Source organism: Python bivittatus, unplaced genomic scaffold (genome assembly GCF_059951505.1).
Source record: "Python bivittatus isolate LINGU-HERP-01145 unplaced genomic scaffold, Pbiv_v1 ctg000700_np1212, whole genome shotgun sequence".
Classification (NCBI taxonomy): domain Eukaryota; kingdom Metazoa; phylum Chordata; class Lepidosauria; order Squamata; family Pythonidae; genus Python; species Python bivittatus.
In genome coordinates, this window is record NW_028277098.1 from 12,952,758 (window position 1) to 12,967,495 (window position 14,738).

The window sequence follows — 14,738 nt, forward strand, 5'->3', positions numbered from 1 at the left end:
TAGTTCTAATTTTTAATGGATTAATAGAACTGAAGCTCTTCAGGTTCTCTCTCTCTCTCTCTCTCACACACACAAACACACACGCGCACAAAGCAGATGCTATCGGACTAGCCTATCAAAAGCTGTCTTTCATAGGACCTGAGGAATACACAGCTCTTCTGTGCAAATATTATATTAAGAAATGCAAGAATTGTGTGAGAAATGTGAGAATGGAAAATGTTGAAATGGAGAGATGAGTGTGGTATATGTACGTCTATAGGATGTGTTAATTTTTATTAAATGTGTCTGTGGCTAGACAGAAATCACAGGATGTGAAACAGGATCAAAACCTGAGGTTCAACACAAAATGCTATTTCTCACACACAAACCTCTCAAAGCTGGCCTTCATACTACACAGTTTCCAATTCATAGAGTTCTAAAGTTACTGTAGATATTCACAATGAAATTTGTGATTCTAATTCTAGTGACATTTTGTAGAGCTGTTATTCAGACAGGGTAAAGGATGGTGGTTGTAAGTAATAATAGGTGGATAGAATATGTTATTGAAGGGAATATCCATAAAAGCCAGACTTTGACTGGAAAACTGTGGGTCAAAGACAAAAATTCACCATCCAAGGGTCAATTGTGTTCTGCCACTCAGTCTAACCACAGGATTCTCATATGATGAAGAGAACATTAACCCATTCATAAGGCCTTGAGTTCTTAGGAGAATATCTGGATATGCATGAAATATATGAAATGGTCAAAGGGCACCCAAAACTTAGCCCTGCTGAAGCTAATATGCGTCCTCATCAGTGCCTGACTGAAGAACCACTAATAACCATTTAAGCTATTCTAAGCTCTATAAAAGAAAACTGAAATAAGAGGAAATTATATCAGTTTTCTCTCCTGCTGTTCTGTGTGGCTGCTTTTGTTTAGTTCTCAGTGTATATTGTGCTAAATGTCATCTTCTTTAACCAAACATCACATTCATTTATGCTAACCACAAGCTACAACCACAAGTTGTAGGAAGACCTATGCTTATCTTTCTGACTTGCAAAACATGGGCCTATTTCTAATCTCTCTTTTGAAGAAATGACTTCTGGGTGAAAAAAAAAACAAACTTCTCTAAAAGGTCACGTGTGCTTGTCACAGCAGTTGGACTGTAGCGGGGGAATATCCCACAAACGTAATAACCCACGCCAAATCAAGATTCAGACTTAAGTGCAACACAACAAAGAGCAATCCAGTCTTTGAGGATTTATTAACGTGCAACTAAAGAAAGAGCAGAGGGAGATCTAATCTGACAGAGTGCTTACAAGCAAAATGGAGAACCCGCTGGTTTTATCCTCTCAGCTAAATTCTGCATCAAGAGTGAAATCGCTCTGTAAAATCATGAAATCCCTGAATAAAGAGGGGGCAAAGCCAGATACAGGAAGCAGGTAAGAGACTGAAGGGTTTGGTTTTGAATGTTCATTATTTTGTGACTTTCTTGCTCAGTGTGAAAAACGACAAGATACCTGAGTTGAGACTGCATTCCACTGCTCAGGGCAGGGATAGCATGCAGGCTAGAGCTTTGAAAGAGAGAGAGGAGGCCAGAGCTCTGGCAGGTGAGCACTGACAAGTAATGAAAGTAATGGACAAGAATCAGGGAGGGAAAATATTCCTCAGAGCCCGCACTGATTTACATTCCTATAGCTTTTGCAGCTGCAGGGAAGATAGTGTTCTCCTTTCTTCAGCACAAGCTTGATTCAATCATTTCCCCATTCCCCACCCCCATTCCCCACCCCCCAAAAAGCTAAAAGGTGTAGTGATGGGTTTGCGGTAGTAAAAACGACTATTTCTTGTTGACAAATGCAGAAACTGATGCACATTTGGTCAAAGGCATAGCATGAGCTGAAAACCTTTACAAATATATATTTTGGGGTAGGGTTTTTGTTTGTTTGTTTGTTTGTTTTTGTCAATCCACAGGAAAGCATACTAAGATTCTGTTGAAATCTTAATTTTATTTATTTAGAACATGTATATGGCCTCCCAACTCAAACAACATGACTCTGACAGAGTACAACATCTTTAAACAGAAATACGAAAGAAAAAAGTACACATAGCAATAGAGCACACCCAAGCAATTAAGTTACTTGTCTCAGTAGTTGTGCTGTAAAGATGCCAGTATACCTCTGTGGCCCAAAAGCAAAGTAAAAGAATGCAGTGACAGTTGAAATGGTTCCAAGTTACTGCAATCAGAATTCAGTATATGGAGATATGTGTTCCTCCTATTGGTTAAAATGAAAGTAGGTTAGCTAATTCAAGATCAGAACCAAGGATCTGTCTACATAGCTATTGTAAGATCCAGCATCAAGGGTAAGCATGACTAAGTACCTGTCCATGCACCTATGGCCAAGGGGAGGCAGATTTCCAAAGCCTTCTCTCTCCCAAAATAAAAATATTGAAGTTCACACTGGCAAGAGTCAGAGGAAATAGGTATCAACTCACATCAATGTGTCCTTTAAGCAGAAGAACATTCCCTGTCCTTATGAAGTCCAACTGTAGTCGTGGCAATTTGCTAAAGAATCCTGCCTCAGGACACTAATCTCCTTTCTGACTGCCAACAGCACTGGGAAAATATCACTTCTGCCTATGCAAGGGCCAGTTCTTTGAAACACAATTAAGAGATATTTTATTTTATTTTAATTTAATTTAATTTAATTTAATTTAATTTTTTTATCTTGATCTTGCTCCGATACTGTTTGATTTTCTTTTTGTTAAGCGCTGCTTTGAAATACTGCATGGCAACTGAGCACATCGTTGTTTATTCCAGGCGCCCAAACTCAATTCACAATTGCTTGCTGTTCTTCTATATTGTATCATGTTGCCCTCTACCTCCCTTGCAAACTGTAGTGATGGATGGGGTCCAGCGGTTGTAAAACTTTGCTCCCTTTCTCACTCTATTAACACTGATAGCAGAATGTTTCTAAACTTCGCAGCCAAGAACTGCACCTCTTGGCTTGGTGTTACAGTCTCGGGTCCCATCAAAGAGATATAAGCCGACATTTGCAGCAGTGCCTTAGAATAGCTCCAGGTGTCTCCAAGGTTTCCTTGTGTGCGGCTGCCTGCATTAAAAGGATATGCCAACTCGATGCACGGAATCATCCTTACAGATTCTAGAATGTCAGCATAGAGTGGCAAATGGAACCTGCAACATAATTGCTATGCAAATCCAACAGAAGAGGATTTGCTATGCCAATATCCCCTGTTCACGATTCCAGTAATTTTCAATATTCCATGTCCGGGGTGCATATTCAGGCCTCATGGCATCATCATGCTCATTCTCTTTTAGTCATTTCTTTCTCCTCCAAGTATTTGTGCTCTTGCGAACTTTGGGTTTGCAAACTTTGGGTTTCCTGAAAGCCTGCTAATATTTCCGTACTGTGTGCAGCTGATGGCTGGGGTATTTTGGTTACATAAGCAGCAACACTCAGAGCTTTAATACTGGAAAATGAGGAAATGGCTTCTTGTTTATACATAGGTTGATTTGAATGAGCTCAGCAAATCCATACATGCAAATTCAAATACAGCAGACCAATGTCAGCCTTGTTTGAAATCAGATTTCAAAAGGTGTTCTGAGTTTAGCAATAAGACTTGAACTAAAAATATATCAATGCCTTGATAGAAAACATGTTTGTCTATCTTAGCTACATGGCTATGCTAGACTGTGATATAAATGTGTAAATAATGAATATTGGTTGGAGACTTCCAATTTCAGTTCCAAGTTCTTAATTGTTGGGTTTTTGTTTTGTTTTTTTAGTTTGTAAATTGTCAGGTGGGTATTATGTACATAAAGCTAATTGTATCATGCTTGTCTTCCCAATTGCTTGCAGGATCGCCTATCCGTGGTGGTCTATCCAGATCTGGCAGGGTGGTCACACTCTGGGTCCCCTGGGTGAACAATGTCACCTGGTGGAACATAAGAAGCATGCTTTCTCTGTCATGGTGCCTGCCTTATTGTCAGCCTTTTGAGGTTGTCCACATCAGGAAACAAACTCCACAAAAAGACAAGAACTAAGCTTTATTGAAATATGCTCTATGAACACAGTCTTGCAAGTCTGATTATGTTTTTCCTCTCTCTTATATCCTAGGGATTCAGGGAGGAGCTAGCCTGAGTCTCTTCTAATACGCAGGGAAAGCCTCTGTCCTTTTAATTTTTCTAACAGCTTCTGAATATCTCCATCAAGGCCATCTCCATGTTCCATGTTATGGAACAGTCTCCCCCCAGAGATTAAGATAGGCCTGACCTGCCAGCCTTCAAGAAAGCCATGAAGACCTGATTTTTTTCCCCCAGGCATTGGGACTGGGTTGTTAGTAGAACCCAGCATGTGTGCTATGTGGGCAAGCAGATTTTTACAGGGGCCTTGACAAATTGAATTTGAATGTACATTGCATTTTTATCCACTGTTCACTATTCAGTTCCATTACTTAGATGGGTGGCCATATAAATTTGTTAAATAAATAAACAAATGAAACTTGATGCCATCTAGAAGCTTTGGACTACAATGCCTCAACTCCTCAAGCAGCATGATTATTTGGACAGCACTGGGTTGTACTACACGATCTGCATTCAGCCCTCTAAAACCTTGGCTGTGGTCGCCAGAAAGCTTTGCCATTTATAATATAAAAGAAGGGTGAAATTACAAAATGCATGGAGAGTCATCATATTAACTTAGGTTTCGTTTTTTTGTAGTTCCATTTTGTAGGTCCAGAATGCCACTCAGATGCCAAATGGTGCCTCCATTAAAAAAAGTATATGCACCCATGCATACATTAATCCTTTTTCTCTATACTCATTATAGTTACCACAATAGGTGCTTGCTAATGTGGTACAAGAGAACCAGTTTAGTGTAGTGGTGTAGTGTAGTGTAGTGCTTAAGGCACCAGACTAGAAATTGGGAGACTGTGAGTTCTACTCCCACCTTGGCACAAAGCCAGCTGGGTGACCTTGGGCGGATCGCTCTCTCTCAGTCCTAGGAAGCAGGCAATGGCAAAACACTTCTAAAATCTTGCCAAGAAAAGTGCAGGGGCTAGTCCAGGCAGGACTTAACCAGGAGTTAACACGGAATTGAAGGCACCCCCCAAGAAAGTGGTACAAGGACAAACGTCCTAATTCCAGTTTTAGTAGGTGGGTAGTCTTGGTTGAAAGCTCCAGTCCTTTGTTCTTGCCTTTCAAGGTGATAACATCTAATTGTACAAAACACATGATATGGCAACCAAGGAATCAGAACAAGGAAAAGAGATCCATCATTACACCACATCATCACCCACTTTGCATCATTCAATGTTATCAAAGAAGGCGGTACTTTCTCTGGCAGTGATATGCCAGATATTACATTCAGGTTTGGTTGACTCCATAGTGAAATGTGTTTCCTTTTAGTAGTTTCAACTGCTAATTTTCCTCTTTTGTTATCTGATTTTAAACAGCACAGTATCAGAAGCTCATGATCTCAGCCTACCTTCACAAAGATTAAGCCTATTCCTCCCCCCTCCCCCATGTCCCTACTGCTCTTGTCACCAAACTAAATGTGAAAGAGTATCAACATGAAAAGATGTCCATTTACCCTTTGCAGATGATTCTGTATGTAAATATATTCAGAGGTGTAAGTGAGAAATCCATTATTCTCTCTAGCAAGCAGGGGAGAAATAACATCAACATTTATGGAATCATATGTGAAAGGGAAGCAATGAGTTTTGCAGAACCACTCTCAGCTGGCAAAAGGGAAATGTCTGAAAATCTTTTTGCAGTCTTTGAGCAGGGCAACAGTAACCCACACTAACTTTGATTCTCTTGTAGGTCTCTCGAAAAGAGGAACCGGCTAAGTCTCTTGCATAAGTCTGAACTGCACCCAAATATGAATTTTGACAAATTTGAAAAACTAGCAAAGGCATCAAGGTGAGACTTGTTTTGAAAAAAAATATATTAAAAAAGAGTGTCCTAAAGAAGGAGTCATATTTAATTCAGAACATCTCTTGCATGCCTATCTTACCAGCTGTTTTGATTTTTGCTATCACTCTAAATCAGTATTTCTCAACCTTAGTAATTTTAAGATGTGTGGACTTAAACCCCCAGTGTATCTTCCCTGCAGCCCCCCCCCCTTTTTTTTAGCTAAATCCACAAGTAAAACATCATGAGGGACCTCCTGGCATGGGGATGACATGGCTCCACCAGAGCAGGTTGGCATGGGGTGGGTGGTGAGTTCAACTCCTCTTAGTTTCACTTTGCTATAATGAAGGAAGCTCAAAAATATTATCCCAAAATGCTAAAAGAATGTGCAAGCAACAAATGCAAAAATATAAAGAATAAATCTTTTCCAAAGAACAGAAACATTTGAGGGGAAGTGGAGAACAGGTTTCAGCACAGTACTAATAAAGTACTCCCTGACCACTTTTCAATAGAGATGTTGAACCTCTTTGCACCACTGTGCAGCTTAGTGTGATGCCCAACACAGATACATGCACATAATATGTTATATAATAAAGGTTTCAGTCTTAAGCTAATTGCTTAATATTAAAATCTCCATTGCATTGTTATTTGGTGTATGTGTATCTGTATGTACGTATGTATGTAGATATATACGTATATGCGTATATACATATTAATGAAAGGAAAAAAAAACAGATTAATGGAGCAAATTTAATAAGAATTAAAATATCAAAAAGTAGAAAAAGAGGAAAAAGAAAAAAGAAAATAAATTTTAAAAATCCTACTAGGTTTCTGACTTCCCCCTTTTTATACATCTGCTAATTTGCACTATTTGTAGACATTTAGACCACCTTAGAAGCCAAACTGTAAGTGATTATATTTGCCATCCTGCATGATGTGTTGTACGTATGGGAACTATTCTTGCTTAAATTTAGTTAAGCATTTATTGTGCACTGCTGAGAATTCTGAGAGTTGAAGTCCACACATCTGGAAGGTGTCGATGTTGGAAGCACTGATCTAAGCACATACATTAGTGGATGGATGGATGGATGGATGGATGGATGGATGGATGGATGGATGGATGGCTTTCAGTTCCATGTCTGGACTGGCATCCCATATTTCCTGGGCCTCTTAGAACTCACCAATCTACCTCTGATTTGTCTTCATTCTGTTCCATCTGTGCTAGTTTGTCACCTTGCCTGCTTTCATCTTTATCCCCTCATTGTTTGTTTCCCTCTGCACATCATCTAATTGATATTGCAAGTTCTCAAGGGCTGTGCCCTGACTTTGCTTATATCCTTTTCTGAATTGCCATATATAATAATCTACCTAAATCAGACTTTCTCAGCTGCTTGTGAAAGCAGCCCAGCACATACTTGAAAAAGTTACTTCCCAAACTTTTTAGTAGAAAAATGATTGAGACTTTTTGACGTACCTTTCTGTGAGCTACAAAATCAGAGACCAGTGAGCACTATGGACAGTTTGACATAGTTGGCTTTAAACAAAAAATAAAAAAAACCCTTCTTTCTCACCCTCTAAATTAAAATAACTCCTTTAAAAATAGCATGACATTTGGGAAAAAAGTTATTATTTTGCTGTAAACAATTTGTGTGCTTATGTCATGGCACCATTGCTATTGCCTCTTTGTTTCGGAATACCATAGCGCTTCCTGTGTAATGTTAAAAATAGCCTGTGGTCATAGCATCTTTGGTAGCATTTGAAACCACATCTCAGTGTGAATAATTCTCTTTTATTCCCAAGGTTTCATGCATCTACCATTTCAAAAGATCACTGATACCACAAACAAAATGGTGTGTGTATGTATGTATGTATGTATGTATGTATGTATGTATTTGGAAAGAATAAGGGCATACAACGAACAAAATTGTTTCTTTCTTTCTTTCTTTCTTTCTTTCTTTCTTTCTTTCTTTCTTTCTTTCTTTCTTTCTTTCATTTGAAAAGACTAAGAGCGTACAACAAAATGACTCAAGAAACAACACTTCTTTTCAATCCACTGCATACTGGGGAAATTGATGCTTTTTATAATTCAATAGGAAAAACACCAGTGAGATCGGATCAGCTGTTTTCCAAGGCTCCAGAGAAAGTGACTCCTTTTGTAAAATAGCCGAATTCAGTACCCTGAGAAATATGACAAACTGAAATTAACAGGAGCTAACGTATGCTAGGAGAAGCTGCAGGCATACATACAACATGTGATGCCTCTGTTTTTGTCTTGTGCAGTGAGTCTCCTGAAACTGTAAAAAAATGGGCTGAATCTTTTGACCAGCTGATTTCTCACAAAGGTTGGTATCAGTGTTTTCAACTAGGGTTATGCTTCATTAAAGTGCAATGTCCTTTTTGTTTTACAACCAGGCTCAATTTTTTCACGCAAAATATCTTTTCATTATTCTTCTTCTGTTATGAAGAATTAACCATGTGTAAAGTGAAGAAGTCTATTAAGTCTGACTTCCAACAACAGATGGATTGCTGTGAAAAATGGCCCTGAATTTTTATCACTACCATAAAAGAAGTATTAGAATTTCAGCAGTGGAGAAAATTATTCAAGGAAAAAGTGGATATTTTATGTACCCTTAAGGATTAATTTTAAATAAATTATGTAATGCACAATAAACAATTATATAATGGAACTTGTGATTATTAACCTGGAGATGAACTTTTGAAAAATCATACTTTTATTTTTGTTTTGTTTTGTTTTTCTTTTTATTGTGTTGTTATAACTCTTGATACAATGTATTGTTCCAATACAATGTTGTTTAACAATATTAATTGAAGATTATTGACATTCTATTATTTAGATAACTCAGAATCTTGGAAATAGAGAAGAGAAAAAAGAGAAATCATTGTAAATATTAGTTACAATTTAGGATGTCAATATTACAAGCATAAAATTATTTGACTTTTTCATCCAAAGTTGAGTATAGCACTGAAAAAGAAACAAAAATCTCTGAGTGATGGGCGGTGACTAAATTTGAAAGATAGATAGATAGATAGATAGATAGATAGATAGATAGATAGATAGATAGATAGATAGATAGATAAAAAGTCACACCATTTTTGAAGCTGCATTAAGGAAAAAATTCGCTCAATGAAAATGGCTGATGATTGTGACATCATCAGTCAACAGACCAATCTTTCTCTTTTCCCATTTCCACTAGAAAATTCCAAGGCTTAAAAGCAAAGTGATGCTGTAGCTTTCAATTATTACCAGTAATTGTGCATCAACATATGGACATTTCTGCAGTGCTTGTTTAATATCTTTATAATGGTATACATTACCATGTCTAGTGATTTTTTGTTGCTGCATAGTTCAGTATGCACTATCCTAAAGGCTTCCTTGCTGGGCCTCAGAGTGAGTTTTGAGCAACCTGGTGATACCTAGCTTTGAAAAGTAGCACTGCAAATAACTTAATCAGCATACAAGCAAATTTTGAGTTGACATTCAACTCGTGCCCATTGCAACGTGCATATGTTTGGATTGGTAGGATCCATATGTAAACTCCATCAGGTCAGATGAGAAGAAAATGTTATTCCTTTTGTCTGACAAACCTATGGAAGCCTTCAGAAAGGTAGCCAAGTTCTGTGTCATTGCCATCTTTGAGCAAAGTCTAACTGCATAGGTTCCCCACTCCCCATAAGTATTCTTTCCATGGCATTGAAAATTGTGATCCCTTAGCCTTTTACCTGACATATTTTATTTATAATGTAACTTTTTCCAGTATCCACAAACACCTGGAACATAGAACCAAAACTAGGGATACTGGAGCTCAGTCTATATGTCAAAGTAAACTGATCTAATCAAATCAAAATCTTTATTACAGTTACTAACCAGCATAAGATAATGTAAGACTATAACATAATCTCACCTGTAGGCTACAGAAAAAATAGCTAGATTAGAATTCCTGGTTAAAAAGCTTTTTAAGTAGGGATTCCACTAGAAAGTTTCTAAAATCTCTGTCAAAGTTGCAGGCATGGGCAAAGATTCAATGGCTCCTGAACAGCCTTTTTTTTTTTTTTCTGCATAGTGATCCATTCTAAGTCTGCCTTCGAGGACATTTGAAGGTAGAATATTAAAATTGTAGCAATGAGAAGGCTCTGATATTTACAGATCCTTCAGTGATCTAAATAAATTTCTGGTTTGAAGGAATATGTATAATTTCCTAATGCTGTCCTCAAAGGTAATTTATTACATTCTACTTGCACCTATACATAAATGATTATGATTATGATTATGATTATGATTATGATTATGATTATGATTATGATTATGATTTAAAGAACTGACAGCTGGGTTCTGCCCAGTAATGCACCAGGGATATTTCAGCTTTTCTTCAGTTTTCTGACTCCAGTGGAATCAAAAGTATCCACCAAAATAAGCAGAGCCAAACCCTGTGGTTGAAATGTTATCTTGAGCCAGATGTAGTCAAATCTATAGTCAATGTGAAGATTGGAATCCATTGTAGATTGTGATACAATTCTAAGCTCAACAACATATCAAAGGTGCATATAAAATAGTTGTGTTTGAATAAAATACATTTAGAAAATACATATTTAAAGCATTTAAATATGACTCATGTTGGATGTTTTTGAAATTGCAAATGAATATGCATATGGAATTAATATATAAATGAATCCATATGAAATTGACATTGATCTAAATAGGCTGATCTGCTCATTCTTAGCCCAAATGAGGGTCACATTGGGAAGGATATGGCATACCTATTACTTTCCTTAAGTTCTTTGGGAAGCTGTTTTCTACTTTTCAGAATGAACCTCTCCCCACCTAGAAAGTTTGGGACATTTCTTTTGCTTATCCTTTACCATACAAATCACAGTTATTGTTCTAGGACGGACCTTACAAATATAACAAAAATGTGTAATTTAAGGAGAGAGTTGACTAAAAAACATCTGAAAATGGTAGTGAGAAAATGTTGTTATGCTTTATTTGATGTGCATTTGATTACATAGTGTTTATTTTGTAGCTGGCTTAGATGCATTCATCAAGTTCCTAAGAAGTGAGTTTAGTGAAGAGAACATTGAGTTTTGGATGGCATGTGAAGAGTATAAGAAAAGCAAAAATGCTTCTCAACTTCTACTCAAAGCAAAGACAATTTATGAAACATTCATTGAAAGAGAATCACCAAAAGAGGTATAGTGAAAATAGTTCTCTTAACACAATTGGTCTTTTAAATCCTTAACGATGTGTCTGCTGGAAGAGGATGTCAAGATATTGGCCATGACAGCAATGATCAAAACCCTGTTCTTTTTTTTAATATGCCTCACTTATGCCCTCTTGACTTTTGTGACCCCCACCCCACCCCAAATCTTTAGGCATACAAACCTCAGCACTTGCTCTCAACAAAAATCACTGCACACAGTGAAATTTACTTCTGAGAAAGTTTGCAATAGCATTGTGTTTCATACTGTTTAATGTCATCCAGATTGTGTCCATCATTAAAAACAGGTCAAGATTATAGCACATGATGCCACAATAGTATCCCAGAAGTAGAACTGTAATAGAGAGTGAAAATGTTCACTTGCTGAGAACTTTATCTGCCTGTATTTATTGCTACTGTATAAAAATTATTCTTCACCAGTCTTCTGAAGCAATAATTACAGGTGCAATTATTAGTACATACAAACTGTTACTATCACGTTGGCAAGATTTTGGATAATAAGACAAATGAATAAAATAAATCACCAATTTAAACACAGCCTTCGGAATAATAACTGTAATGCTTTAAGCAGATAAAAAAAGATTGATTACGGATTTGTTCAAAAGGTAAGAGTTGAAGATTGCATCTTAATAACATTATGGTAAACAAACATGCACATACACTTAATGTATTGGCTTAGATTTCATTTATAGCCAACTAACAAATGTCTATCATTATGTCATGTATGTAAGAAAGGAAAGCACCTACATAGCATGTTACAATATGTCTAGGAGACAATAATGACTTCTACAATTGATCAGAACATTCCAGTCAAGTGGGTGGTCATATAAATTGAACAAATTAATTAACTAGTTTATGGAAAAAAACTTTTTTTTCCTCCCAGTGAAGGTTGACAGAATGCTAACCCTATTCATCTTTCATAAATACTAGAGATTAGTATGGTTGGAGAGGTACAGATCCACTCTAAATACTGACTAGATAACCGTTGAACATTGTTAATGCTTTATTGTGATCTGTTCAATTTTTACAAACATTTTGAACAACTTGAAAGCACACATTTCTTGTCACTGAAAATCTACTATGCACGGCTTAAATGCATGTTGAATATGATTGTTGTAGGGATGTTCAGCACTTTAAATTTGATTTCCAGAAAGTGTTTCAGAGTACGTAGGCGTGCAGATGTTGCACTTGTCTATAGTATCTTAGAGCTGCCATGTGGCCCCAGGAAAAGACCCAGCTTGTCAAGGTGTTATAGACAGGTGTTTACAGTTTCTCACTCTGAAACTTCAATGTGGATCAGTCTGAAAATATCCCCATCACACCTCTTGACCAAGCTTCTCATAAAATTTGGATATAGCAGATTTCTTCACAATACTTGAGTGAGAATGTATAGGATAAGAAGCCAATATCTTACAGGGGAAGATTGAGAATCACCAACAATAATCTATTTCACCAAGTGTTTTCTTCTGTTTTCTAGGTCAACCTTGATTTTAAAACCAAAGTCTCTGTAAGCCAGAATATGGTTCACCCAACACACAATATGTTTGATGCTGCACAGAACAAAATTTATGCCCTGATGGAACAAGACTGTTATCCACGCTTCCTAAAGTCTAACCTTTACTTAGACTTAGTCCATGGCAGACCTTTTGGCTGTTCTGCTCTTAGAAGGAGATCACGTTCTTTTACCTTCAATGACTTCAAAGATGCCCAGCCAGATTTTGCTGTCTGGCTGTAAAAGTTAATTTCCCTTTGACTCCATCTTCATGCCAATGAAGGGGCATCATTGCCTCATATAGTTTAGATGACGGTAGTTGTCATAGAACTCACATAATTGTTTTTATTTTATATTATTTTATTCATAGATGATCAGATCCAAAGATTTCAGTTTCACTTACTGCATGGATAGCAACAATGTTTTATTCTCAGTTCCTTTCTATAAAATTAGGGCTACAGTTTCTGGGCTGCAAAAATTTGGATGACTATTAGAGGGGAACAAAGAGTTAGTTTTAGATCTCTTCACTGCCATCTAGTGATCATCTGGAGTTTTGCAACTCATATATAGTAGATCTAATACTATGAAGGTCAAGTCTCTAATAAATCATAGCACCGTTTAGCAATAATGGTTATGGGCACACACAGATTTTATATATATATATACATATATATATACATATACATATACATATACATATACATATATATATATATATATATATATATATATATATAAATTCCCTGTTTAATGTTACATATCTTATTTGGATTTTGTACATGACAAATACACACACACACGTGTGTGTATATATATATATATATACACACACACACACATGTGTGTGTGTGTGTATTTGTTTATCATTTACAAAATCCAAATAAGATATGTAACATTAAAGCAGGGAATTCCTGTTTCTTACAATGTGTTAATTATTTTTTTAAGAACATCAAATACCATTATTTATCAAATGTTAGAGCTATCCGTTTGCTTCCCTTATATTCTATGAAGTGATATATCACATTTTGAGACATAGTAAAGTGTGAAAATATCCATGCTCAACATTATACTTCCTAATGTGAAAGAGGGAACAGATATATTCAATAGCCATTTAGAAAGAGTAAACAAATAGTCACAGGTTTGGTTTTAAGTGTGACCTAGAATAAACTGAGGAACAAGTCTAAATACATATGCCTAGGACAAACTCTAAAAGAGCCACTTTGGTGTAGTAGTTAAGGCATCAGGCTAGAACCCAGGAGACCATAAGGTCTAGTCCTGCCTGAGGCACAAAGCCAGTTGGGTGACTTTCGGCCAGTCACTCTCACTCCTAGGAAGGAGGCAGTGGCAAACCACCTCTGAAAAACCTTGCCAAGAAAACTGCAGGCACTTGTCCAGGCAGTTGCCAGAAGTCAGTACTAACTTGAAGGCATGTGTGTGCGCACACACACACACACACAGAGGATAAATTCTGTAGAATGCAGTGGGGTTGATGCTTGATTAAATCTTAGAATTCTGGAATAAAGAAATAAAGAAGACAAGGAAGTATGATGTTTTCCCTTGTCTGTGTCACCACAAGCACAAATATTTTTGGACACAGATATAAAATTGCAGGATTGAGTGAGAGAGGACCAATAATTCAGAAAAGGGGGCGGGGGGACTAAAAAGGGCTCAAACCTGTTGGCAAGGGCCAGCTAGTTACAACCTAGTATTGTAAGTAGTTAGACAATTGTTTCTTAGAATAAGGACTGTTTGAGAAACTTTTGATTAAGAATAAAGGAATATGCTAACCTATGATATGCAAAGTTCCCCTTCCAAGGATATCCCTAAAGATAACCCAAATGTCTGCATGTGTGATGGGAGAATGTATGTTGGATTCAAAGGCAGAGAAAGAGATGTGGAATGTTGAGTTTAGAATTCTGTAAGCATCTGCCTGGAAGCCTCATGTAAGGCACTGTACTTTGGTTCTCTGTTAAAAACTGTACCTTCAGTATGTTCATTTTGTACATTTGTAAATAAAAGCTTAGGGTGACATTCCAAGAAGACTCCAGTTATTTCTTTCCACATGAAGTTAAACCTGGATACTCTGTATATGGATTATCTC

General features: G+C 36.9%; 1 protein-coding gene across 1 annotated transcript; it reads left to right on the forward strand.

Annotated features, from left to right (window-relative positions):
• The first annotated feature begins 1,154 nt into the window (after positions 1–1,154).
• RGS18 (regulator of G protein signaling 18) lies at positions 1,155–13,274 on the forward strand. Its single transcript, XM_007420999.4, has 5 exons — positions 1,155–1,421; positions 5,822–5,920; positions 8,192–8,253; positions 10,951–11,117; positions 12,623–13,274. Exons 1-5 carry the CDS (start codon positions 1,306–1,308, stop codon positions 12,878–12,880), a joined length of 702 nt encoding a protein of 233 aa, XP_007421061.1. The 5' UTR covers positions 1,155–1,305; the 3' UTR covers positions 12,881–13,274.
• The last annotated feature ends 1,464 nt before the right edge of the window (positions 13,275–14,738 follow it).

Bases quoted from the DNA above. Each gene is read 5' to 3' on its own strand.
- RGS18 (XM_007420999.4), top strand. From the start codon at position 1,306: ATGGAGAACCCGCTGGTTTTATCCTCTCAGCTAAATTCTGCATCAAGA. The intron at 5,921-8,191 runs GTGAGACTTGTT...TGTCTTGTGCAG, and splicing joins AAACTAGCAAAGGCATCAAG to TGAGTCTCCTGAAACTGTAA. The intron at 11,118-12,622 runs GTATAGTGAAAA...TCTGTTTTCTAG, and splicing joins AAAGAGAATCACCAAAAGAG to GTCAACCTTGATTTTAAAAC.